The sequence below is a fragment of the Centrocercus urophasianus genome, unplaced genomic scaffold, assembly GCF_019232065.1.
Source record: "Centrocercus urophasianus isolate 14NV4802_14NV808 unplaced genomic scaffold, USGS_Curo_1.0 seq_15, whole genome shotgun sequence".
NCBI classification, from domain to species: Eukaryota; Metazoa; Chordata; class Aves; order Galliformes; family Phasianidae; genus Centrocercus; species Centrocercus urophasianus.
The window spans coordinates 45,399,213-45,423,048 of record NW_024884697.1 but is presented as its reverse complement, the minus strand read 5'-3'; the positions used below and the strand labels follow the sequence as shown (position 1 = coordinate 45,423,048).

The 23,836-nt window shown below is 35.9% G+C and overlaps 1 protein-coding gene across 3 annotated transcripts in view; it reads right to left on the bottom strand.

Moving 5' to 3' along the window:
- Positions 1-23,836, bottom strand: part of ANO4 (anoctamin 4) — a 155,450-nt gene that overhangs the window by 65,290 nt on the left and 66,324 nt on the right. For all 3 annotated transcript variants that reach the window (XM_042816301.1, XM_042816302.1, XM_042816303.1), the window contains exons 4-5: positions 22,391-22,549; positions 146-246 (exon numbers count right to left, since the gene is read on the bottom strand). In XM_042816301.1, coding sequence (XP_042672235.1) covers positions 146-246; positions 22,391-22,549 — 260 coding nt within the window. The remainder of the gene's footprint in view (positions 1-145; positions 247-22,390; positions 22,550-23,836) is intronic.

Below are 23,836 nucleotides of genomic sequence, written 5' to 3'. Positions count from 1 at the left end.
CAATGAATATGGTACGTATGACACTCCATTTATATCTTCTAAGAGTGTGTGGTACCATATAGGCAAGCTTTCCATGTGCATTCTGCTGTTATTTTTTACTTTAGCTTTACAGTAAAGTGTGAAGACAAAATACAACTACACCTACCTGAACGGCATTCTTACATTCATTAGTTCAGCGTATTTGCCCAGGACCTCCCAAGGAGCATGCAACTTCACAAAGATGATGTCACTGTTTGTTAGAGATGACTGCAAAAGAAAAAGAAAACAGCCACCAGGGCTTAATTCTTCAGATAAGAAGAAAATATCTATTCTTGCCTTTGGCAGCCCTCCCACTTCCCAACTCTTCCCAAACCACGTGTTGTTCTATTGAAATGCTATCAACTTCTTTTCCTTCCAGTTTTCTGAGAGCCATGTTCTGACTTCCTTCCACCCTGTACAAGTATTACCTTCATACGGAAAAGAGGACAAGGATGGGAGGTTAACATGGAGTTGTGGGTTACCCAAGTGTGGGGTGGGAAAAAAGTTGGTCCTTAGCTTCAGCTAAAACTAAAATGGCAACTTTGGATCTGTTTCTGCTAATTGACCTGATTTCTGTGCTCATCATGACACAGATGTCTCTTTTTGAGTCATATAATGGAGACACATCTGGCAATTAAGAAAAATTTAGTGACATGGACATATAATGAAATTCAACAGTGTCATGGGTTCCATTCTCACTCTCGGCTCCAAGAATTTGAATGTTACAATTAAAGTCAGCAGGAAAAAGGATGCCTGATGCCACCCCCAGCACAGATTTATTGCCAGGAGTCAATGACGGTTTAGGGTCATGATTGCCACTAGGAGATCTTTAACTCTTTTCTCTGTACTATTTTCTTTCCTATGGGTTGCATGTATTTTCAAGAGAGTTTTACATATCATATTCACATTCAAACAGTTACCTAATAGAAGGCTGTCCAGCAATGAGCAGAGAACGTGCAGTTTAGAGAAGGGGAAAAATGTAGGTTTATTTGCTCTCAGGAGGAGAAATAGTGCTTTTCAGGAAAACTACAACAGCATTGGCTGAAACTGCTTTTATTGAGAACACAGACATTCACATATTAATATTGGAAGAGGAATTGTACAAATTCTAGTGAAAATCTGCATTCTGTGCAGCTTACAACAACTGAATGGATCACACTAAAAGAGACAACTAAGACAGGCCGAATTCAAGGAATATCCAGGAAATAAGTGAAGTATGAGCGAAGGAAAATGTGAGGACAGAGAAAATCAGGCAGGAAATTTGTTAGTTTAAGGACTAGTTGGAGAATAGGGATTTTTTTCCCAGTCTTTTAGACTTTGTACTATATTAAATGCTCCTCACATTCATTCTTAGTTATTTTAGCTTACTGGGGATTCTTAAGTCTAAGACTTCAACAAGTAGATAGCGCACAACCAAGACTATGCACTGCTGCTCTAAAAATTTCCTGCAAACTACTCCCGAAGAGGTTAAGGTTAAGTCAGCAGAAGACTGGCAATTTTTTTCATAAGCAACACAGATGAAAATCAAACTGAACCAAAGAATCTTTTAGTAAGGTCCTGACACACTAACAACAGTTGAGAAATGGAGGAAATTGACTGAAAACAGTCTATAAATTTACTGATGAATGTCATATACATTTTCCAGCACATTGTAATTTAAGCCATACAAAGTATAACAGTCACAGTAACAGCTATTTCACAAGTGAAATTTGCATTTAACTAGATTTGATTTCTTATATGTTACATATTTTCACACAGAAACATGAAAAGATTCCAAATACTATGAGAAAAAAATACAGATCTTTAAAGATATAGATTATTTTTTAAATCAGGATATTGTAATACTATTTTATTAATTTCTTCCGCAGAAGATCTAACAAATTTGTGAGGCTTAGTTATTTTCAGAAGAGATGATGATGCTAAATTATGAATATGCAAATCCAGTTCACTTGAATTTCCTCATGTTATGTGTTTATAAAAGAAAGCATATGGATAGACTGAGATAAGCAAGATTGGAACTAAAAGGACAATCCATACAAAAGAGTAATTTAATGCAGTGTCACATTCACCTAATTTAAGGAGAAAATTGCAAATCAAAGCATCTAAAAGAAAATATCAGTAGGTCTATCTTAGTTACAAAATACTTTAGTGAATAGAATCTGTGAAACTCTCTTTGTTATATTAGTACTTAGACCCCTTAGTATCCTTTGGCTTCATAATGTTCCACTGAGAGGAACACTGTTCTTTTATAATTGACTTTAGAGACTTGTCTCATTTAAAAGTTTGGAGAAATAAACACAGTTTAACATTATAGGAATATGCAAACAAAAATCAGTGTTAACATTGCTGAGCTTGGAAATGTAAATAAAAAAACTGTTTATTGACATGAGCCATCTGCTAGAAAATGATGTCTAGATGATAAAGAAATAAAAACTAACACAGCAATAAAGGGAGCAGAAAATGAAATATAACACTTTGCAAACTTTAAAATGGAGCATGTATTTGGCTTTGACTCATGACACCAATGTCATCAGTTATCACCTTGTGATAATTGCCAGGCCACCAACATTCACATAAATCGGCCATTTCAGACTTACTTCTTGAAGAAGAACATGCATAGTGTGAGACAAGAGACTTTATTATAATCAGAGAACCACTGATTAATTGAAGCCTCCTCTCGGGGTCATCTGTGCTCACTCTTAGCCTAAAGCAGGGTCAATTTTAATCATTTGCTCAAGGGCTTGTCCTGTTGAGTTCTGAATATCTCCATGGGAAAAGATTTCACAACCTGTCTGGGCAAGCCACTTACTGTAAATGGTTGAGAAGAAAATATTTTCTATGGTAAAACTGTAAAACTGTACACTTCTCCAGAGAAATGCTGGTTGTAAAAATACGAGTTTTTACACTGGAAATCAGAGAACATTCAAAAAAATGCAAAGAAGGCTTTATAAAGCAACTTGATTCTTACAGGAATGCATAAAAAAAAAAAAAATCTGACTAAACACACTAGCAAGGTGTATTTAGTTTTATTGAATCCTCATCTTCAAAATATGACAATGTCCCACAGGATAGAATTCAAATCACCACAACCGGGTCACAGATTATCAGTATACAACGAGTGCCATTCTGTGGTGTCATCAATCTACTATTTTTCACAAACTATAATTTTTCTGTCCTTCTTCTTCCTGCTCACTCACCTCCTTTTTCAGTTGATCTGGAACTACAGTATTCCTGAAAATACTAGACCAATGTTTAATAACCACAAGTAGATGTTTCCATGGCCTGTATTTCAGTATAAGAGATTCATTAATTCTCACCCTTTCTGTGTTCACTGATAAATCACTTTTATCATGATATTATGGCTGGCAATATGACAGTACAGGTAGTGCCATAGGACCACATATTATAGGTAGAAATGGCTATTTCTTTCTTCTGGCAAGACCACCTTTGTCTTTTACCACTAAGTCTGTAGAGACACTGTATTCCCAAAGAAAACAAATCAAATACAAGTGTGCTTAAAAACTAAGCACTGTATTCTTCTCCAGTATCACTATGAAAGTAATGGGAGAGTGTAATGTAAGGGCCATTTACATAACTCCAAAAGCATAAGCAACTTCTTCGGGCCAAGGAAAACTTGTAAAGAAATATCAGGTTCTTGATCTTCTTCTGAAAGGAGGCTTTCATGTCTAGAAACAGAGTGTTGTTAACTGCTGCTTTAGAGAATTTAAGTCGTGGCTAACAAACTCACACGTATTTCTGCAGGCATTCTAAGTTCTTTTGATGGCAGGATTTGAAAATACGTATTCACTACTGACCTGGCTCTGCTCTTTCTGAAGTTATCATTGTTAGTCGGAACGGAAGCAAAATTGTGCTGACTTTGAACATCTCTTGAAAAGCCTACATTCTACAGTATTTGTAGACTGCCTTCTAGGATCAGGGCTGGAGATTGGTCCTTATTCAAATACTTTCTTGAAGATTCTTTTGCAACAAATAAAACTTTCAAAATTCATTACTAATGTTGTCAAGTCATTTTAAGACAAAAACAACTGTAGGACTCTCGTTAATACAGTATTTTTTAGGTTAAAAATTAAGAAAGTAGAAAAAGGGATTCACAGAAGATAACCTTGAAGAAAGATATAATTACAGTGTCTCCAATTGGGTGGTGCAATTATTTATTTGCCTTAAGGCTACAAGGCAGACAACTGTAAAAACCAATGCTCTAATTTGTGTATGCTTATCTATATGGAAAAAATGTAAAAGGAAAATAAATCAGAATTTATTGCAAACACCTTTTCCCTGTCATCATTTAAGAAAAAAATACTAAAGACTGGGAATTTTCCCACCTTTAAAGTAAAATAAGATAAAAAGATTTTGGAACAGATCCAACAACTAGACTCAATTCTTGCCTGAATTAGGAAGACCCAGCAAGGTAACTTAAAAAGAAAGAATAGGAATAGTGCTGTAGTTACTTGCAAACAGTTCATTTTTGTTAAGAACATCAGATAAGAAGCCAGAAGAGAAAATCAACATCTGTCCTCTAATAACAATTCTGCCTATAATCAAACTCCATATGATGTCTCACTGCAGAGCAGTAAATAGTAACTGTTGCAGGTTCCACTGCTTTTGAAAATGACTCTAGTATATTAACAGCACAGACTGACTTGCCATGTGAACTGAATTAAGTGGATGAAAACAAAAGCCAGCAAATTTTAGCTGATTAAATCATCCTTCCTCTGCAGAACCAAAATAAATATAAATTAACGAGTGTAATTCCACAGAACTGGACAAGCAGCAATAATGTTCTGCCAGTACTTTTCAGAAGTACATACCTCACCACTGAGTACATAGTCTCAATGCATTTTCTGTTTGAGGGAAAATATTACACACGCACATGCGTTAACTTCTACATTCATGGATCAAAGGAATCTACTAAATAGTAGTGCCAATGTCTTTCAAATGCATCCTTTCAATCACAGCACAGTTGTGATGGAAAAAAGGAATATATTGTTCACATTTCAACATGTTAAGAAGCTTTTGACTTAGGAGACCTGTAGGACAAAAGCAGTTAAGGTGAAAGTAAGATTCAAGAAATAAAGTCTTAACTAATAAATAGAAAGCTGTTAATGAAACAATTTTTACACAGGAGGACACTGACATATAAAATATTGAATAACTGTATATGAAGCCACAGGAAGAGGTTACAATTTACTGTGATTTTTGTATGAAAATTTGATGTTGGGTAAAGCTTTGTCTTTGCTTAGCAAAATATTTCCAGAGGTTCAGCTTCAGTGGAGTTAGTAATACAAGCAGGTGGCTGGCTACTGCCAGCATTTGGGCAGTGTGTCATCTAATCCAACTCAGAGCAGGTGTCATTGTCACAGTGCTTAATTTTTGGCAGCAGCTGACATGGAGTTAGTAACAAGGGGAAATGTTAGCAAATGTCCCTTCATGTAGACAGAATGTATGAGTGGAAGGGTAACTTAAAGAACAGGGTGGTTTACTTGAGCAGAAGAAAAATGTAATGCTATGATGTTGCTGAAGTTTAATGTGCAAGAATGACCTTGCAGTCTGCAGTAAAGAGATACAAATCCCTCTGCATCAATAAATAACTTGAGAAGTATGCTTTTAATCCCAACAAACGTCACCAGTATTCACTTGAAGTGGAAAGCGTGAATGTCCCAGTAAGGTAACTTAAATGTAGTAAATCTAGCAGGAAAACAATATTCTCTGACTTGGACTCCATTTCCTAAAGAAAGGATTAAAAATACTGAACTGACTGTGAGGCAATGATAAAACATTTCCTGATAATTCTTTTTCTATATACTGAGTACCAGTTTGACCCAAGTGGATAAGATTTATATGGCAAAATAGCTAATCATATAAATTTCATCTGACAATGACAGGATGCAGATTTTAATTCTTCTGGATGAGAAGATAGTATAAACATATGAAAATAATTACTTGCATGTTTAAAAATGCATATAGATAAAACCACTCAGAAGAATGCATTTTTACTTAGAAACACATTGTTCGATATTGTCTGTTGATATGAGGTAAATCAGCCATACACTGTAATTTGAGATGAAAAATGTTAATATTTTATACGGCAATGTTTGAGATCATAAAATCTTTTTGACTGCATTACTAGCCAAGAAATGTCCCTTAAGTACAATTTTTTACTTTTAGCATCACAGGCTGTGAAAAATACATCATACAATTGAACTACATCTTATCAAGTAGCTTCCACTGTGATTTATCCCAAGTGTAAAATACAGAAACAATATTTTCCCAGTACATTTATACATCTCATTTATCATTTTTTGAAGTAAAAAAGTGCTTACACTTAATGAAATATCTATCAAACATTCATATCTGCTTTTAGAGGCTTGTTGGAGAAACACTGCTTTGGCAAGAAAAAGACAATTTATTTTTTGTCCAACAGTTAATTTCACAAACTTAGCAATCACTGAAACACACAGAGCATGCAGGCAGGCTTATTATAGCTTTTGCATACAAATAGCCTAGAGGAACTGAACAAGGTGCTTGTCATAGCGTAGAATAATTGAAGTTGCAAAGGCCTTCTGGAAGTCCAAACCCCTGCTCAATCCACAGTGGGTTATGGGGAATATTTCTGCAGATGGACACCTTGCAATCTCCCTGGGCACCACAGCCACTCTGGACAGAAAGGCCATTACTGATCTTCCACATGGATGCAGAAGTGTTTGCATGTACCAATCAGCAGGGCTGATTTGGTCAGGTGCCACACCATGCTGATGTGACTCTAACATTCGCAGTGACAAAGCAAACTAACTTAGCAAAACCTGACTGTTCAGGACACATAGACCCTCATACTTCTGCCTTCCTCTATTCTGCAGGACAGGGAAGGTCTCAGAAGAACACTCTGACAGCAACTCCTTATACCTAACCGGCAAAGAAAAGTCACCAAATAAAACACAAGATCCAGTTAAATGAAGGGGAAAGATGCCTGTGAAGAACATCAATCATTAACAGTTGTTACCAGTTATAAATGCTACGAGTTTGGGTAATTCAGATGCTTGCTCTGCCAGTTCACATCCCAGTTTTCTGTGCTTTATCTATCTTACTGCTAGTATAATTAGATCTGGAAGGAGTCTGAGGAACTCTCTTCTGATAAGCCATTTCAACTGCTTAATTCAGTGCTGCAGTACTATTCTGTCTGGCAGAGACACTGAGTAAGCTGCTTCCCCATTCTTCTTTACCGTTATGCAAAAAATCAGTATGTCCTTTAATAAGAGAGCCATAGTGAATTTCTCATTGACTGCACTCTGTAGTCTTACTATAGATACTCACATTATCTGATAAATGGAAAGGTTGTAAACAATTTAACAAGTTGTTTCGGAAATCCAGAAAAGTATATAGCAGAATATCTGTCTCTGCAGATATGACACCACTATTCCACCAAAGGGAAGTTTTTTCCAAAGCATAATATGATGGTGAAAATAGATTTGATTAACACTATTCAGGTCACAATTCAGATTGGTACACTTAGGTAGATTTGCCTTTTTCCCTATTCCAAACCATGTTCAGACTGTGCAAGACTTCTTACAAAAAAGATAATAATAATAATAATAATAATTAAATATATAAAACAACAACAATTCAAAGTTAATCCATTCTGTGTAGGCTTCGCCACATCACATTTTCAGGGTGATCAGGAAAATGAAATTTTACAGTCTACTACAGAGAGGAAATTAGTAATTGATAATCTACATGATTTTTTATTTGTCTCTGCTAAGCTAGGTTCATAGTAGTTTGACTTGCATATATAATGAGATCATCTGATGTTAAAATTTGAAAACAGAAAAAATTAAATGCTTCTTAAACATAGGTAGCATAATTAGAACTTAACTGGAGCCAAAAGATGAAATTGAAATATGCTACAGTATCTCTTAAACAAAGAAGGGGAATACTAGATCTTTTATGTGTTTCTGGCCAAATCCCTTCACTTGCTAGATATGCTTTAAATGAAACAGGGCCAATATATAACAAGGACAAACTATGATTTTATTCTGGTCTGTTCTAATTCGTTATAATAAAACAGCATCTCTTCATGGCACAATGTACTAACAAAGCAAACACCTAAACTTTAGCCCAATGTTAAAGAGTTGTTGCCATTCACAATATGCCTGTTGGCATAAGGTCCTTTCTGTATGACATGGAAAGGCAAAGCAGCACCAGATGGAGCTCAGTATTTGAATGGTTCAGATAAATGCGATTGAGGACAAGGATGATTTGCTCACCTAGTTCAGGTCTCTAAAATGAATATATGGCAAGATGTTATAGAAAGCAAGCCTTCCTTTGCTTGAATGCCAGTGTCACCAAGTGAGATGTTAGTTTTGATCTGATTGCTTATGTTGCAATGTAATGAAACTATCCTAAAAGTGTTTGCTGAATGATACTGAAGTTTGAGGTTCCTATAACTTGACAAAAATAAGATCTTGTGTAGCACATACACTGACAAAGATTCTCCCCTCCGAATTCACTTGCTCCATGGTAACCACTGTAACGAAGAACTTAATATATAGTAACATCTTTTTCCATAGATTAAGAAATGTTCATTCCACTTAAGAGTCCTCATCTAGCAAAAGGCAGATTGTTCAGCTTAGGAAACTGCAAACATCTTTGTTATCTATTGAGAGAAGCAACACTGTAAAGATTTCTGGAATCTTTTATTTTGCTCCCTTTCCATAGAGGGGCTGAGTCACTAAGGGCTGCAGAGGAGCCTTCATGTTCCAAATGTGGAACAGAAGTCATCAAACCATTTTCTAGCTCTGCAGCACTATTCAGGTACTTCTATTCAGTATAAAACTTCGGAGTGGAATTGAAATTCTCACGTATTGTAACTCTGAAACTAATGCATTTGGTAAGCTTTCAGCAATCAATTTTATTCTCTTGTGTGGGAAAGAGTAAAAATGCAAATTGAAAAGAAAAATAAGACAAAATCCCACTTTACTTAATAATCCCATTCTTTCTATATACTTCATAAAAGCACTATAATTAGAACTTTTCTTCTATAACAAAGTTTTCTTGGCTGGAAAATTACAATTCCATTAGGTAAGATCTTTGAAAAAATTTAATATGGCTCATGCAGTCAGGGCTCTATAAATTATAATTCAAACATTTTTGAGAGGAACGTGCTTAAAAACAAAAGAGGCCTGCCCCTGGAATACTAGAAAAGATATTTTAAAACTGGGGAAAAATTCCATTAGAGCTACAGTACTAGACATTAGAAATCATCCAAACTACAGAACACTTTTTCAAAATATCACCACCTAAGGAATTATAATTATTCATACTCCACAGGCTATCCTTCCTGATATTTAAAATATAGAAATTCTAATACACGCAGTAGAAGTAGTGAAGGAAAGTTGTGTTTTGAATCATTTCGTGTAACTTTATAGAGACATCACATTTATTTCTGTACAAATACATATATACTCAGGCAAGATCTCTTTCAAATATGAGAACATAGCAGTGAATTGGCTAGGAAATAAATGGTATTAAAGTTATACGGCACATACTTATCTATGTTCTTGCTAGTAGTTATTGAAGGATGTGCTATTATCTCAGCAACAAAACTGCTTAATTTCTTCCCTACAATAATCTCATTGCAGTACTGTCTACAATTGCTATGCTGCTTTTCAAAGAGGAAAGGAAAAAAAACAAACCCCAATACTTGCAGCATGATATTCTAAAACAGCTCTCTTTCCACCTTTACACATATATATATCCGAGCAATTTCTCCAAATTTGTTTTCTCCTGCAGGATCCCATCTCTCTGTCTTAAGGCTTGTCTCCTTCTTGTCAGTCAGCATCACTTTTCTCTCTGCAGATTCCCTCATACAATCACAGAAGGGTACTTGTCCTGCCAATAGCCCTCTAACTGCACCATAAGTCTAACAGACGTACGAAGGAGGTATTTCTGACCTCAGAACTTTACCAAATGTAGCTTCTGAAGCATAAGAAATGACAGATATCTGTATTTTTAAAAATTTCAATATGAGAAGGCAAATAGAAGTAACCTTAACCTTTGAGTTGAAGGAACTATGTATAAAATAAGCATAAAATTCCATGAGCTGCCAATATGGATCAATTAAAGAAAGATCAGAGCAGAACAATAAAAATGATCATGAGTTTTGGGCAAGTAGACTAGAGGAAAAAATGTAAAGAGCTGAGATAATTCAAAATAAAGAAGAAATTGCTAAGTAGATAACGGTATCATTTTTAAAATAGGCAGTTGTGACTAGGAAGGGAATGAGCTGCTCTGAATAACCTTCTGAATAAGGTTAGAAATAACTGGATTAAATCGTATCAAATGACACTTAGGTCAGATACAGCAAAGAATAAAAAATAAATCTAGCTGCACAGTACCAAAACATTAGAGCGATTTGGCAAGGCAGGCTTTCAGGGAAGGATTCTTCACTAGAAGGTGATGAGGCACTGGGACAGGCTCCCCAGGGCAGTGGTCACATCCCCAAACTGATGGCATTCAAGGAGTGTCTGGAAAATGCTCTCAGACGCACTGTCTGATTTCTGAGTGGTTCTGTGACTCCATGATACTTATGGGTCCCTTCCCACTCACGATATTGTATAATTCTGTGATTCTAAGGACAAGGTTGGAAATACTATTGGCAGTGTCTATCTGTCCTGCCCTTGCTGCTGTGGGCACTCCCGTCTCCTTTATTACAAATTTGCCAGAGGATCATGCAGTTCTTAAAACACTGTAAAATCAAACCTCTCTTATTTGGCATTGTTCAACTTCACTCTACCCTGGAAGATGCCATAATACAAGATCCTGGAAATAATGTTTCGTCTTAAGAGACAATACAGTAAGAAACATGAATACAGCATGAAGCAAATAGGAAAAAAAGAAGGGAAAAAAAAAGGAGATGGGGGGTGACAATGCACAGAGAAAATAGTGGTAACATTCCCTTCCTTTTAAAACCTACAGATCTGAAAGAGTAGTTCTGTGCTCACCACAACTACTTCTTGGATCTAGCTGCTACAAAAAGCTGCGAAGCTCAACAATTTTGTTATGGCTGAGTTAATAAGTAGAGGCTACATTGGCAAGGGAAACTCAAATTTCAGAAGTGAGAGTCAGAACAACGAAGTTCAGGGATGAGGACTGAGCAATCATTGGTATATGTGGTATAATCCTTGCATTCCTGCTAGGGAACAGGATCTGGAAGAGTTGTGGGCATGTTTGAAAGAGGGAAACCTTGGAGAAAAGTCAGGGACATGAAGCTGAAAGTACTGCACAGGGAAAGCTGCTGCTGGGAGTCGTGAAGTGGGAGTAGGACAGTCAAGAATTCCTTAGTTCTCCTAGTGCGGCTGAGACTGAGACTAAAGCAGAAAGACCTTCAAGTATTAAGTATGATCTAGAAGTGGTGTTTGATGTATTTTCTGCTTTAGTTTTAGTGCTCAATCTTTTGCTAAAATAGGACTTCTTAACACATTAGATTTTTTTTAATGTTTACAATATCCTCAGATGAATATAAAAAGACCAAAGTATATCACCTTCCCAGAAGAAACACATGCAACTAATATGGGTCCAGAGATCCCATCTTATATTGGACTGGGATTTTCAGGAGATGGGGTGTGGGACTGGAAGGAATGTGATAGTGTCAAGTTTGGGATAAAAGCTCTACATCATGCTTCTGTTTAAACAGTAATGTAATAATTTCTGACAAGAAGGCAGCAGTGAAGAGATGGTTCCTGACTCAGGAAAAATTAAACTTTCATCCACCCACATTTTTTTTTTTTTTTTTTTTTTTACATTCATCACTCTAAATTCAATAAAACAATAAAGAATTATTTGATAAAAAATAAAGATAGTTCAGGCAAAAAATGGTACTTAAAGTATATGTTTATCAAAACATTCCATTTCCTTTAGAGATAATTTTAGGATATTTTGAACATTATTTGTATGCAGTACTTAGTATGGAATATAATATTATTTTACTTACAATTAAAACGAATTTCAGAGATCTTCTGTTTCTGCTGCCTTCAAGACCAAAATTAAGTGGTTAAGAGCATAAGAATTACAAAAACCAAGAGGTTAATGGCATTAGAATTCCATCTACCATTAAAAACACAACTCAGAACAGTTCAATTTACAAAAGGCTGGGGAATCAAGAGTAACACAGTGTAACAGAACTGTGCTTTTGCATCTTCGTAGTAGCTTGCTGACAATGCTCTGAGAGTCTACTGATGTAGTTAACAAGAATGTTTTTCAGACGTTTACAGAGGTGCATATGCACATTTAAAAAAATCCAAATTCTAAGTATTCATAAAAGCCTGAGACATATTCATGCTTCCATTGCAAATTTTTAGGATGTGTGACAATCATAGAATGGCTTGGGTTGGAAGTGGCCTTAAGCTCACTTGGTTCCAACCCTCTGCTGTGGGCAGTGCTGCCACCCACCAGATGAAGTTGCCCAAGGCCCCGTACAACCCGGCCTTGAAACCTCCAGGGATGGGGCATTCAACTTGAAATCTCTGAATATGGGAGGATAAAAACTCATACACTTCCATGTTCAACCTGATGAGATCTGCACCAAATTGTGAATCTAGCACCATATCCCAGACTACTTATTTAACTGCACTTTCCAGTAGTCATGAGAAATAAAATGCTTGCGGAGCGAACATAACTACAAACTCTTTTGTCAGTCCTTTTCTGGGTTTACAAAATCTGGTTTTCTTTTATATTAAATAGGTAATCTATGACAAAAATTAAGAACAAAATCAGTAAACAAAGCCATTTGCTAGGTACACAGTCCTACTTTTCAGTGATCACCTGTGATGACATTTGATAGAACTACATTGTGTTTCAACTCAAAACTGAATAACTTATATGAAAATGAAACAAATTGAACAAGATTTCAAAAAATGTATAGGTAAACACTTGAAAAATTTCAATGTAATCTCAAAAACCATAGTCCACACAAAATAACAAGTTTTGGAATCTTTTTGGATTATGTAGGCATTTAAAACATTGTATTGTCTTTTTTTTCCTTTTTATTTCCTGTTTTATCTTTTGTAAAATTATGCATTTCCTATCAATGAGCATGGCACTTCAATATCACAAACTTAATTTTTAAAATGTTTTAATGAAAATTTTTCATATTTTAAAAATATTTTCCTCTTTCCTCCTTTAAAAATTTTTGCTGAGCCTAATCTATATTAATGACCATTTATGAAGGTAGCATTGGATAGAAAAGTTGCTAGTTGTTACTCAACTTTATCACTAACAGAAAATCTTTGCAGTGTGGCTGTCCTACCAGCATCATATTATACCAGATTGCTGCAAAGAAATATCAATTTCTTTAGCTTGTGTCAAGGAGAAGTAAAAATTCCAAACAAACAGACGTGATGAAGAAAACGATCCTAAGAAAAACCTTTAGAGAGAGAGCATTTAGAACTTTGAGCTGGTTGACAAATACTCAGTATTATGAAAAAACTAAACATAAATATCTTCCTGGTATGATTCTACCAGTTTCCAAGGAAATTTTTATACATTTCTTCTTAACAAACAGGATTGCAAGAAAAGCAAAAACTTCCTTCTCCTTTTCACTTCCTGGTCAAAATAATGAGCAGAGTCCTTAATTGGAAAATGGTGTTACCTGATGTGGAGGCTCTCTTTTTGCAAAGTTTTGAGTTTTAAACAGTTGTAAGAGATAGTTGTTAAGAACCTCAGTGTTCTTATATTCATGCTTGGTAATGGAGACTTCAGAACGGGGCGTCAGTCCTACTTGTAAAAATAAATATCTGTCTGAGACCATTAACAGCAAAAAACAGGCTGTACCTAAGAAAAGTGCTATACCATGAAAATGTTCAAGATAAAAGAAACACATCTCTGAATTGTTTTGCCTACCAGGCACTTTCGGATCTTCTCTCAAAAGCTCTCATGTATAAGGAGAAAAGTTTCTTGTGGACAAAAGAGAGCTTTGTAAATTACATAAGACTTTAAACATAGAGACATGATTAATTGGCAGACAGAGGTTTCAGCCAACGTGGCTACCTCAGGAACAATATTTTCTCAGGTCAAGCTTTATTAAACTTCATTTCCAACATCACTTCACTACCAGTCTGAAATGGCAAGAAACAAATATGTATGCATGCGATGGATAATGTTGGATTTAATTTGAGCCCAGAGAGTCATAAACCAAAACATCGTTTCCAATAAAGTCTGAGCTCTGAGATAATTCATCTAGCTCTATTTGTGAGGCCGGTACCACAATTAAAATACATTTAATCCAGGATACACAGCACCAATGCTCCACTGACTGCATGGATGAGCTAACCTGGACAGCAAAGAAAGCAAGTAGTCAGTGAAATGGCTTGGAGCCCTTGTACCAGGGGAGGGTGAAGAAGGGAAAATGAAATCTCTCCTGGAACTGCCTGCAAGGAGTGCAGCCCCACACAGCTTTGTGCTGCAGGAGAAGACCCAAATAATCCCTGACCAAGAGGATATTGCAGGTGCAAATCATCACAATTTGATCATAAGTGTAATGCATTAAATACATTGCAATCCTTACAAGTCATGTTAAGCCCCAAAAACATCAACACAAAATGAGAACCTAAAACATATTTTGGCATTTCTATATACCGTGTCTTTCTGTTCCCTACAGACAGCTCTAGATTTCTTCTCACAAAACCAGTTCAGCAAGGGACTGCTGTAGAAACCCAGTCATGTCACCTTCAGGCAACAAAAATTCTCACTGTACGTTAAGTGATAGTAGCCTTCTGGACTAAGCTTGATCCTGATGCCACTGGCAGACAAAAAATGTCTCAAAAATAATTGCAGTTTAAGAGCAATTACTGTAAAGAGAGAGGTGACTTTTGACATATAGGGGACATCTAGTATGAAACATTCACTGTGATTTTAAATCTCCTGTTTGTTTTTTCCCTTGAGCCTAGTGTCCTTCAAAAGATTTTTGACATTTTGATTTGTGAAGATTTATGGCAAGAAACTCTTTGATAAAAAAATCCTACTCAGCATTTTTGAGAGTGAAGTGTCTCAGGGACCTTTTTATCCTTCTTCAGTTATTTACATAGTTTCTGTTTTACCTTTGCACTCCATGCAAAAGCCATACTTTTTTCAAATCTAAATCAATTTTTCAGCAACAGTTACACTAGATTTCTTAGTCTATCAGCTTTACCATCCTGCTAAAGGTTGGAATTTGTCAACTCAAAAACGTATTTATTTATGGGCTCCTTCAGTCAATCAAAAAGGTTATTTTTAAAAACTGCTTATTGAAGTTTGAGTTTGGACTCTCTTGATCCAGATTTCCATGCATTTCCTTACGTTTTTACATAAAACTGTCCCTGTGCTGTATAGTGGGCACTGTCTGAAAGCTGAAACAAGATTTTATCAACAAGATAAATTTTATCAACAAGATTTTTTTTGGATACAGAGCACTCTCTGCAAAAGGATAGCTGTTTATTCCTACCTATATGTTTTCCTCTAGAAAGCTGCTGAAAAAAAGACTCCTCTTGCTATTTGCAGTAGATCATTAACTAACAATAAATCTTTGGGAGATCAGTCTGTTTATAACCTCTTCTGACTGAACTTGGATGAGATGAACAGCCCAATGTTCAAATTAAATAGCTGGAAGCACTTCACTCATAATACATGTGATGGGCTTGCATTTCAGCTTGTTTCTCTTTTTGCAGGCATAGTTTCTGTCACTTTGATATCTCCATCCATGATTTGTGGATGCAATCAGACACAGTGCTTAAACATCAAATAACAAGCTGTACCTGCAAATGATGGGATATTATGCTATTTGTGAAACTGCATCTCTTGCAGGCTGAGTAATTTGTACTTTAAGTTCATTAGTTGTAGTTATTTGCATACTGAGTAATAGCATCAGGAAAGTGAGAGACCAAAATAACTTACATGGAGCTCATGAAAGCTACAGAATGCTTGATATTAGTTACAGTAGTGACTAATATCCAAGTCCTAGTTTTGTCCAAATGCCAGCTACTGAAATGGGGAAATTCATGCCACTCTTATTCACATCTTACTGTTTTACTCATTGTAGCTCTAGCACAGAAAAAAAATCCGTCCCTTATGTCAAGGAATTGGGACATTTATTGTTTTTCATGACCTTAAGGTAGATACTGGCAATCCTTTATTTCACTTTGCATATACATGAGTGCACATGTGTTTGTGCATCCAAGCAGGTTTTTTGTTTTGTAATGGTATGACAACTTGAAGTAATTAGAAGAAATAAGGTCATCCATCATTACTAAAAAATGGAATATAATAGGAAAGAATTTTATCTCCTCTTGAAAATATTCTTGAGTATGCTTTGAAATTCAATCAGTAAGGAAAGAAAGAATGTGTAATCTGTAATACATACAAAACCATATAATTGAAAATGCATTAATATGTAGAAGGAAGATTTCTCAGCTGGCAGAAACGGCTGAGCTGTTGACTTTAAATGATGAGGTGACAGCCAGCAGTCTGACCCACTGCAATTAAAGGAGTCACACATTATTATAGAAACAAAAGGAACAGTGTCTGAATTAAGAGACTATTGTCAGCAACCTATAATTTTTTTTCTAGCTAGAGAGCAAATATAGTTTGTCCTAAAGGGAATCCTGTTAGCCATAAGTAACATCCTCCACGTAGCCTTACCTACTGTGCCCGTGCATTATGGAGATCCTCACACACACAGCTATCCTGGTGCTTCCTAGTGGCAGGGTGTGCAGTGGACATATGTTACAGCAGGCATGCATACAGATATCTGCTGCTCTAAAAAAAGGCTCAGAGAACAGTCAACAAAGTTTTGGTGGTGGAAACTTCTCCTCGCCACCCTCTTCTCTAGTAGATCGGGGGTTTTGGTATGTGCAGAGTAAAGTCAACTTGAAGGAAGGGATCTGAAGATGAAAGAAAAATGACAACTAGGAAAAAGGATTACCTAGTTGAGCTATTCTCCTCATCTGCACCCTGCTCCTGACTATCCCATAAACTACCCTGGCAAGCTTCAGGTAGTAACCTGGACACTGGCTAAGCAATCTGTTATAAACTGCATGTCTTGATTAAGTTAATATCCACAGCGGCAATAAATTACTTACAAAGTTTTGTCTTTACAATAATTGAATGTACTGAAATCAAAGCTGAAATAGAAACTTATAGTCACTCAGAAGGCAGCAATTTTTTTATGCACACTGCTCCTCAGAGAGACAAATTACATAAGCTAACTTTATAAAACACCTCTCCTAACTGAGCTCTGCAAATGCCACTTGAGGGCTGGAAGTCAGCCTTGTTCTTTTCTGCCTATGAACCACAATCAGCAACAACATTTACATAACAGGATTCTTGTGAACAATTGCAGTGATGGGGCACAAACCAGAAAAAATGCAGAGCAGTTTGACGTAATTGTTTTGGCTCTGCAGTACTAAGAAAAAAAAAGAAAAAAAAAAAGGTAGTAGATGTCATTTCTCCCAGAATGAAAGATGCTAATATTTGACTGTACTCAAGAAGAACAGCTGTTGATTATAACATCTCATATTTGCATCATCACTTTTTGAGCACAACTATATTTGAAGTTTTAGTCCTTGAAGATCTTGGTTTTTTTTCCTACTCTCTATTTCTAACTTTTACCTCACTTTGACATAGTCATAAGTCTATTTTGGTTTTACACTCAGGGACGAGTCAAGAGTCATGGAGATACTATATTGTGTGCTCTTTCTGTCATCTGTAATTTCTCTCAACATTCATCATTCTAAATCAGGCTCCAAGTTGCTACTAAATATATGCCTCTTACTGAATACATGGTTTGAACTCCTAAAGTCCTGTTCCATTAGTGCAAAGGTACAGCCACATCAAGAGAAACTGCTTTACAGATCTCATACTACGTCAACATGAACTAATGCACATCTCCTCCTAACATGAAAAGCCATGAAATAATATTATCCAGTAATTCCATTATATCAACTACTGGAAAAGTAATTTCTTAATTAACTAGTATTAACTAGTATTCATAAGTTTCTGGTTAAGAATATTCCTGCTAGTAGATACTTATAACAAGAGTGAAGCTTACGCTGAACTTTCCTTTCCCCTTCTCATCTTTCTTTATTTCTTTAGAGAACACCTATTGTATATACCAGCTGCATATCAGCCAGGTGTTGCCCCAAAAATGTCAGCTACTGCTTGAGGCAGGGAGCAAATGCAATTTGGGACACACTGGTGACAGCTTGACACTTACAGTGGCAATGTTTAAATTTTTAACCAGGCATGCAACAGAAAAAACTTACAGTTTGGATTATTCTTGAAAAACACACCACCCAATGTCTTACAGCTGGGATATGCAATGACTGATGTGGAGGCAGCAGCCCAAAGGACTGCCTTCCATGAAATATTGTAAACTAGTTCCAGAAACATTCAGTAACTGTCAGGAGACTTGCTTGTTAGGTCAGAAACGAATGCTTTAAAGCAGTTCATTACTTCTACATGGAAAAATTAGTATACAAAAAATATGTAAAATATATAAAATATAGGGCCTGAATATTTCTTTCACTAGTTAATAGTTTCTCTTTCCAAATTCCTACCTATCAGTTTCTACCAATATGCCCAATGTTTTTTCAAATGAAGTTTGTATCAAATCATCCTCCAACTTATAAATGAAACATCTGAGACAAAATGTGAAGCAAAACATATTTAGTTCTTTTCATAGCACTGTATGAGTAGTTTAGTGAAGTCATAAGAAGCAAAATTAAAAAAAAAAAACAACACACAAAAACATGCCAAGCTCAAATTAAAAGTGGTCTATTCCTGTACAGCTATTTTCTACCCATGTATGTGCAGTACTTACTTAAACCTAAGATGATCTTTTTCTTTTAAGAATTAGAAATCCAATTTTATACAGATTTCTTTCTAGCAGCACGCTACGTCTTCCTTGCATTTGCACTGTATTTATAAATCTTTATACCTGTGAAAAATGAAATACGCCCATTGTAATTCTTAGTCTTCATTTTCTCTTGAAACGATAAAGTTTCCAGAAAAATGCTGGGTTTTTACTATCTCAGAGGGATGAACGCTGCATTTGGAATGATAGATTCAATATGCATTTTCTCTTTATATGAAAGTGATAAGTGTATTTTTCTTGGAGTCAATAGGCTGATCTTAGGGCTATTCAAGATTTGGATGAATATGAACCATACACTCAGAATGTAGACATTTATGTCATACCTCCAGTTAACCATTGCCAGTCACCTCTGGCAGGCATTGGTCCTATGTAATGTTTAGAGAAAGTATCTATGCCTGCAAACAGGCATTGCTATTGATACCTCAACCCTAATGAGAACTTGCTTCCTTTGAAGATTGATTGATTCTTCATTTTACTCAATACACAAGTCTATTTCAAAGAGTATTAAAGAATTTAAACATTGTGGTCATCAAGAATCCCAGAGCCAGGATATCATATTTATTTACCTCTCTTGTGTCAATGTTTACTAACAGATAAACACTGAAAAGCAGGGAGAAGGGTCAGAAAATGAAATATGCTGCTCTCTTAGGTTATCCATTCACTCTTAGACCTCTGTTTTCTACATCTTTATTAATTCAGTGATGGATTCCTTGGCCAGAAACCCCCTTATTCTTTAGTACTGGTTACACAAAGCACAAAAACCACCATAACTTGCATTGGAGAATAGTGTGATATAGCTCAGGAATCTGAATGTGAATTTGTTTATTGCTCAATGTGAAATTGAGCAATACTGGTAAAAAGTTATAATAATTTTCTACAGTCAGAAACATATCTGTTCAGACCTTTCTCAGCTACACGATTCTGATGTTGTGCCTCAAGTCATCTCAACATTCATTCATTCATTTCAGATTCACTTTTTCATTCCAGGAAGTTAAGTAAAAATTTATCTCTCTGCACCCACCATTTCCTGGGTATTTTGCTGTGTTATGCTTGTCAACTAGTCACTGCAATGCATTATTCTTTTATTGCAGTGTTTCTGAGGAATGTGGCTTCAAAACTGCATTGTGAAGAGGTCTGTAAGTTTCCCATCTCTGACTGCAAATTGAAAACAGGACTAACATGATCAAATGTCAATATATGAACTGCCAATACCCAAAGAAGAAAGAACCTACCACCACACAAATTCACGGCATGTAAAAATATTTCTCTCAGTCCAGCAGTAACAACCTGTTGTTTCTGTATACACTCTCTGGTCATAGAGACAAACAATCCTCTCATTTTATCTGTGAGCAAAGTTTTCCAGTGAAAACAATATATCTAATATGAACAACAATTAGAAAACACATCTACTGTTAAAATATTCCAGAACTGAAACCCTACACAATTAGCAGTCTCACCAAAAAGGAGAAGTAGAAAATCATGGGAAATAATCCAGGCATTAACCAATCACACCACACAGCTAAAATCTAAGTATTATGCAGCACAGTTGTTACTCAGCAAGAAGGAAGAGAGGGTGTACCAAGAATGTACTTTTTTCTTTCAGGATTATAATTCAATTTAGAAACTAAAGTGATCATGAAGTACACATGCTAGAGTTTAATTTTAGGTCAGAGTCGTAAGTTTTAAAATACTGGCATCCTAGATTTTAAAAACATTATCCTGAGTGATGAGTGATGAGCACAGCCTCATATGGATCACTCTTAGTTTGGAAAATGTAACAATTACTGATGCCAGCAAGAAATCACACCAAGGCCAGATGAGGTTAATAAGAAATCAAACTCCATGTCAGTAGCATAATAGAAACTGAACTGAATAATCAAATGGGCAGAGTATTCATGCAGCCCAAGCAGGAAACTCCAAATAAATGAAAGGCACAAGGAAAGTCTAATTGTAAGCACTTAAATCGTTAAGTTGAAAAAGTTCTTTGTGTAGAATGCTGTAAGTTTCATATTACTTAAAATATAAAGGGATCTCATAACTTTCACCACAGTAAAAGGCAAGAACTGAAAAAAATCGCAATATAGCAAGATTAGTTCAAAACTGTTAGATGTAGCAACACGGAGAATTTATTTCACATTCATTCTCTACACTTCCCAAACTTCAGATATTTTTGAAGATGTACAACCACAGCAGCATTCCCGTGTTCTCAGATCTTGTTTTGCAACTCTTTCAATCACTGGCATTTTTATGGGAAGCATATATAACAAAGAAGAAAAAGGCTGTCATTTAAGACACCCAGTAACAACTTCAACACCAAAGATGCTAATCCAGATTATCTGAAGGAATAATTTAGGGCAACTCTTTGACGTAATCAGTGACATGCACTTAATATCTATCAGTACCAGGTTCATTATAAAAAATGTAACAATAAGAAACATTTTAATTATAGTGGAGAGAAACACCTTCCATTTCTTATTCCAGAGTTCTGCAAAGAAGAATGCCTTTTAAGCACACAGGCAGAATATCTACACATGTACCAAACTTTCAGTGACAGAAGGGGAGATAATGTACAGCATTTAAACAGTTTACGAATGTCTGTAACCTGAAAATTCCTGTACCATTTGCATCAGCAGCAGGCCAACAATGCATATCAACACAGCTGTAAGTTGATCAATTTGTAGTAAAACTAAGTATTCAGTATACCTATCCTGCATGGAAATGAGACTTAAGTCCCATTTAAATATGCTCAAGAAAGTGTATTTAAATTTAAGAAAAAAAAAAAGACCTAGGCAAAAAATTTTGCATATCTTATCAATACATTTTTAAGCAGTTTACATTCATTTTACACTCCTGTTCATAAATGATTCACTGTTTTAGGACATAGTGTTAGAAATAACATTGACACAGGAAATTCATACAGGCTTTTCAATTATTTTAATGTTTATGATTAGGACTACAAGGGAGATTGTAGTCAGTTTTCAAATTACCAAAATATCTCCTAAGACCCTACACCTTAGCTGACAAGAACACGAAGGCAGGGGTCTTGATATGCCTCTGAAACAAGTACTAAGATCCTCATCAATGAATGGACCAGGTAAGAAATGTACATGCAGAAGTGAGCACTGCACTGAGTAGAATTTAGGCCATCCAAAACCAGCATTTGTTTTCTCTATTTGCACAATGCAGAGGATGAAATTCTATGGCCTACTTGTGCATAAGATTGAAAAAGATGACTCTAATGGCCTGTTTTGGACTTCAATCCATGTGTCTGATTTTCCTTTAGGCTATGCTTTCCTGCTGCTCTGGCAATAAGTAGTCTATATTTAGTCATGCTTAAAAGCATTTTTTCCACTACTACAACAGTGCAAAGGGGTTTCAGAGTAAACACAATTCACATTCTGCACAGATTTAAAAGTTCAAAGCTTTTTTTTTTTTTCTTCAGGGAAACTCTTTTACCTCTTTTTCCATTTGAATTCCTTCTGCCCTGATGTTTCTTTCAAATACTTCCCTCTTTTCTGTCTGTGGATTGGATTTTCTGTAGACCAGGATGTAGTCAATCCGACATTTTCCATCTCTAAAATACAATCCATTGGCTTTGTTTTTATCAGGTGCTTCCTGTAAAGAGAAATTCAAGCAATTCACTAATGTTAATTTGCTTTGATAGTTGTTGCATCAGCGTTTGCATCAAGTTTTCAGTAATACTTGAAAGATAAGGAATTGTGACAAGATGTCCAAGTTTTCATGTACTTTACATACAGTGCCTCTGAGGTTGTCTGAAAGAAGTACAAATTTCCCCATTTCAAAACCAGGAGGTCTTCTTTGGTAGAAGTTTGGCCATGTAGGTAGGTATGGGATAGGAGAGAACAGAGAATGCAAGTCAACATTCTTCTCCCACTACCCTCTAGAAAATTGGGAATAACTTTTTGCATTAAAAAAAGAGCAGAAAACAGTGTAAGTGAAATCTGAATATAAAAGAACTTAGTGTAGTGTAATGTCTATGTACACCCGAGAAGAATTATGAATGGCTTGAACATTAACTGTACTGAGAAACACTAAATTTGGTGAGAAGTTTCTCCTTGCTTTGTGATTACAGTAGCTCCTCTGCTTCACAGGACAGAGCCTTGTGCCTTCCTCACTCATAACTCAGAATTTTCTTGGCTTATGGAAAAGCTTAGGCAACCCACAATATATGTTTGAACATAATTCCCAGTGTTTGGTCTAGTGATACATAAAAGGAATAAGTAGTATTTCTTGATCATTTCCATCAAAGAATGTGCCTGTCCAAATTTTTGCTCAGAGAGAAAGAAAATGCTGTTAATAAGAGGTCAAGTGGGTCCTTCTAATGAGATCCAAGAGGCAAACTTCTGGTCTGTTTTAGAAATTTACGAGATGAAGTCCTCTGAAGCTTCTCCTCACAACTAAACACTACTTCCACACAATGCGAATTTTGCCCAGGGATTAAATTTTTTCCTTCACCCAAACTGAAACTGTGTGGCAGCTGGTGAGTTTAGAGCATTTTGTTGAAGTAATGGATACAGTAAATGATATGTGAAAACAAGCAGCTCTCCCTCAGAGAGGGATAATGGGTAGGGACTTCAGGGGGCATCAAGATGAGTTGACTTCAAGCTGAAGGGAGAGTTAGGCTAATTCCTCTTTCTCTTTCTAGAATTTTCTCAATTATTCCTGCCATAAAAAGCCATGCTCTATAATACATGATCCAATCCCCAGAAAAAAAAAACAAATCCACTAAATTGCCTTTCACTTATAGGAGAAATAGGGAATTTTCAGAATACTTTCAATTAGGAGAATTGCTCTTTAACTTCAGTTACAAAAAAAAGTGTTAATAATACTGATAGGTCAATTGATTCTTGAAAAGAAAGGGGAAGGGGAAGGGGAAGGGAA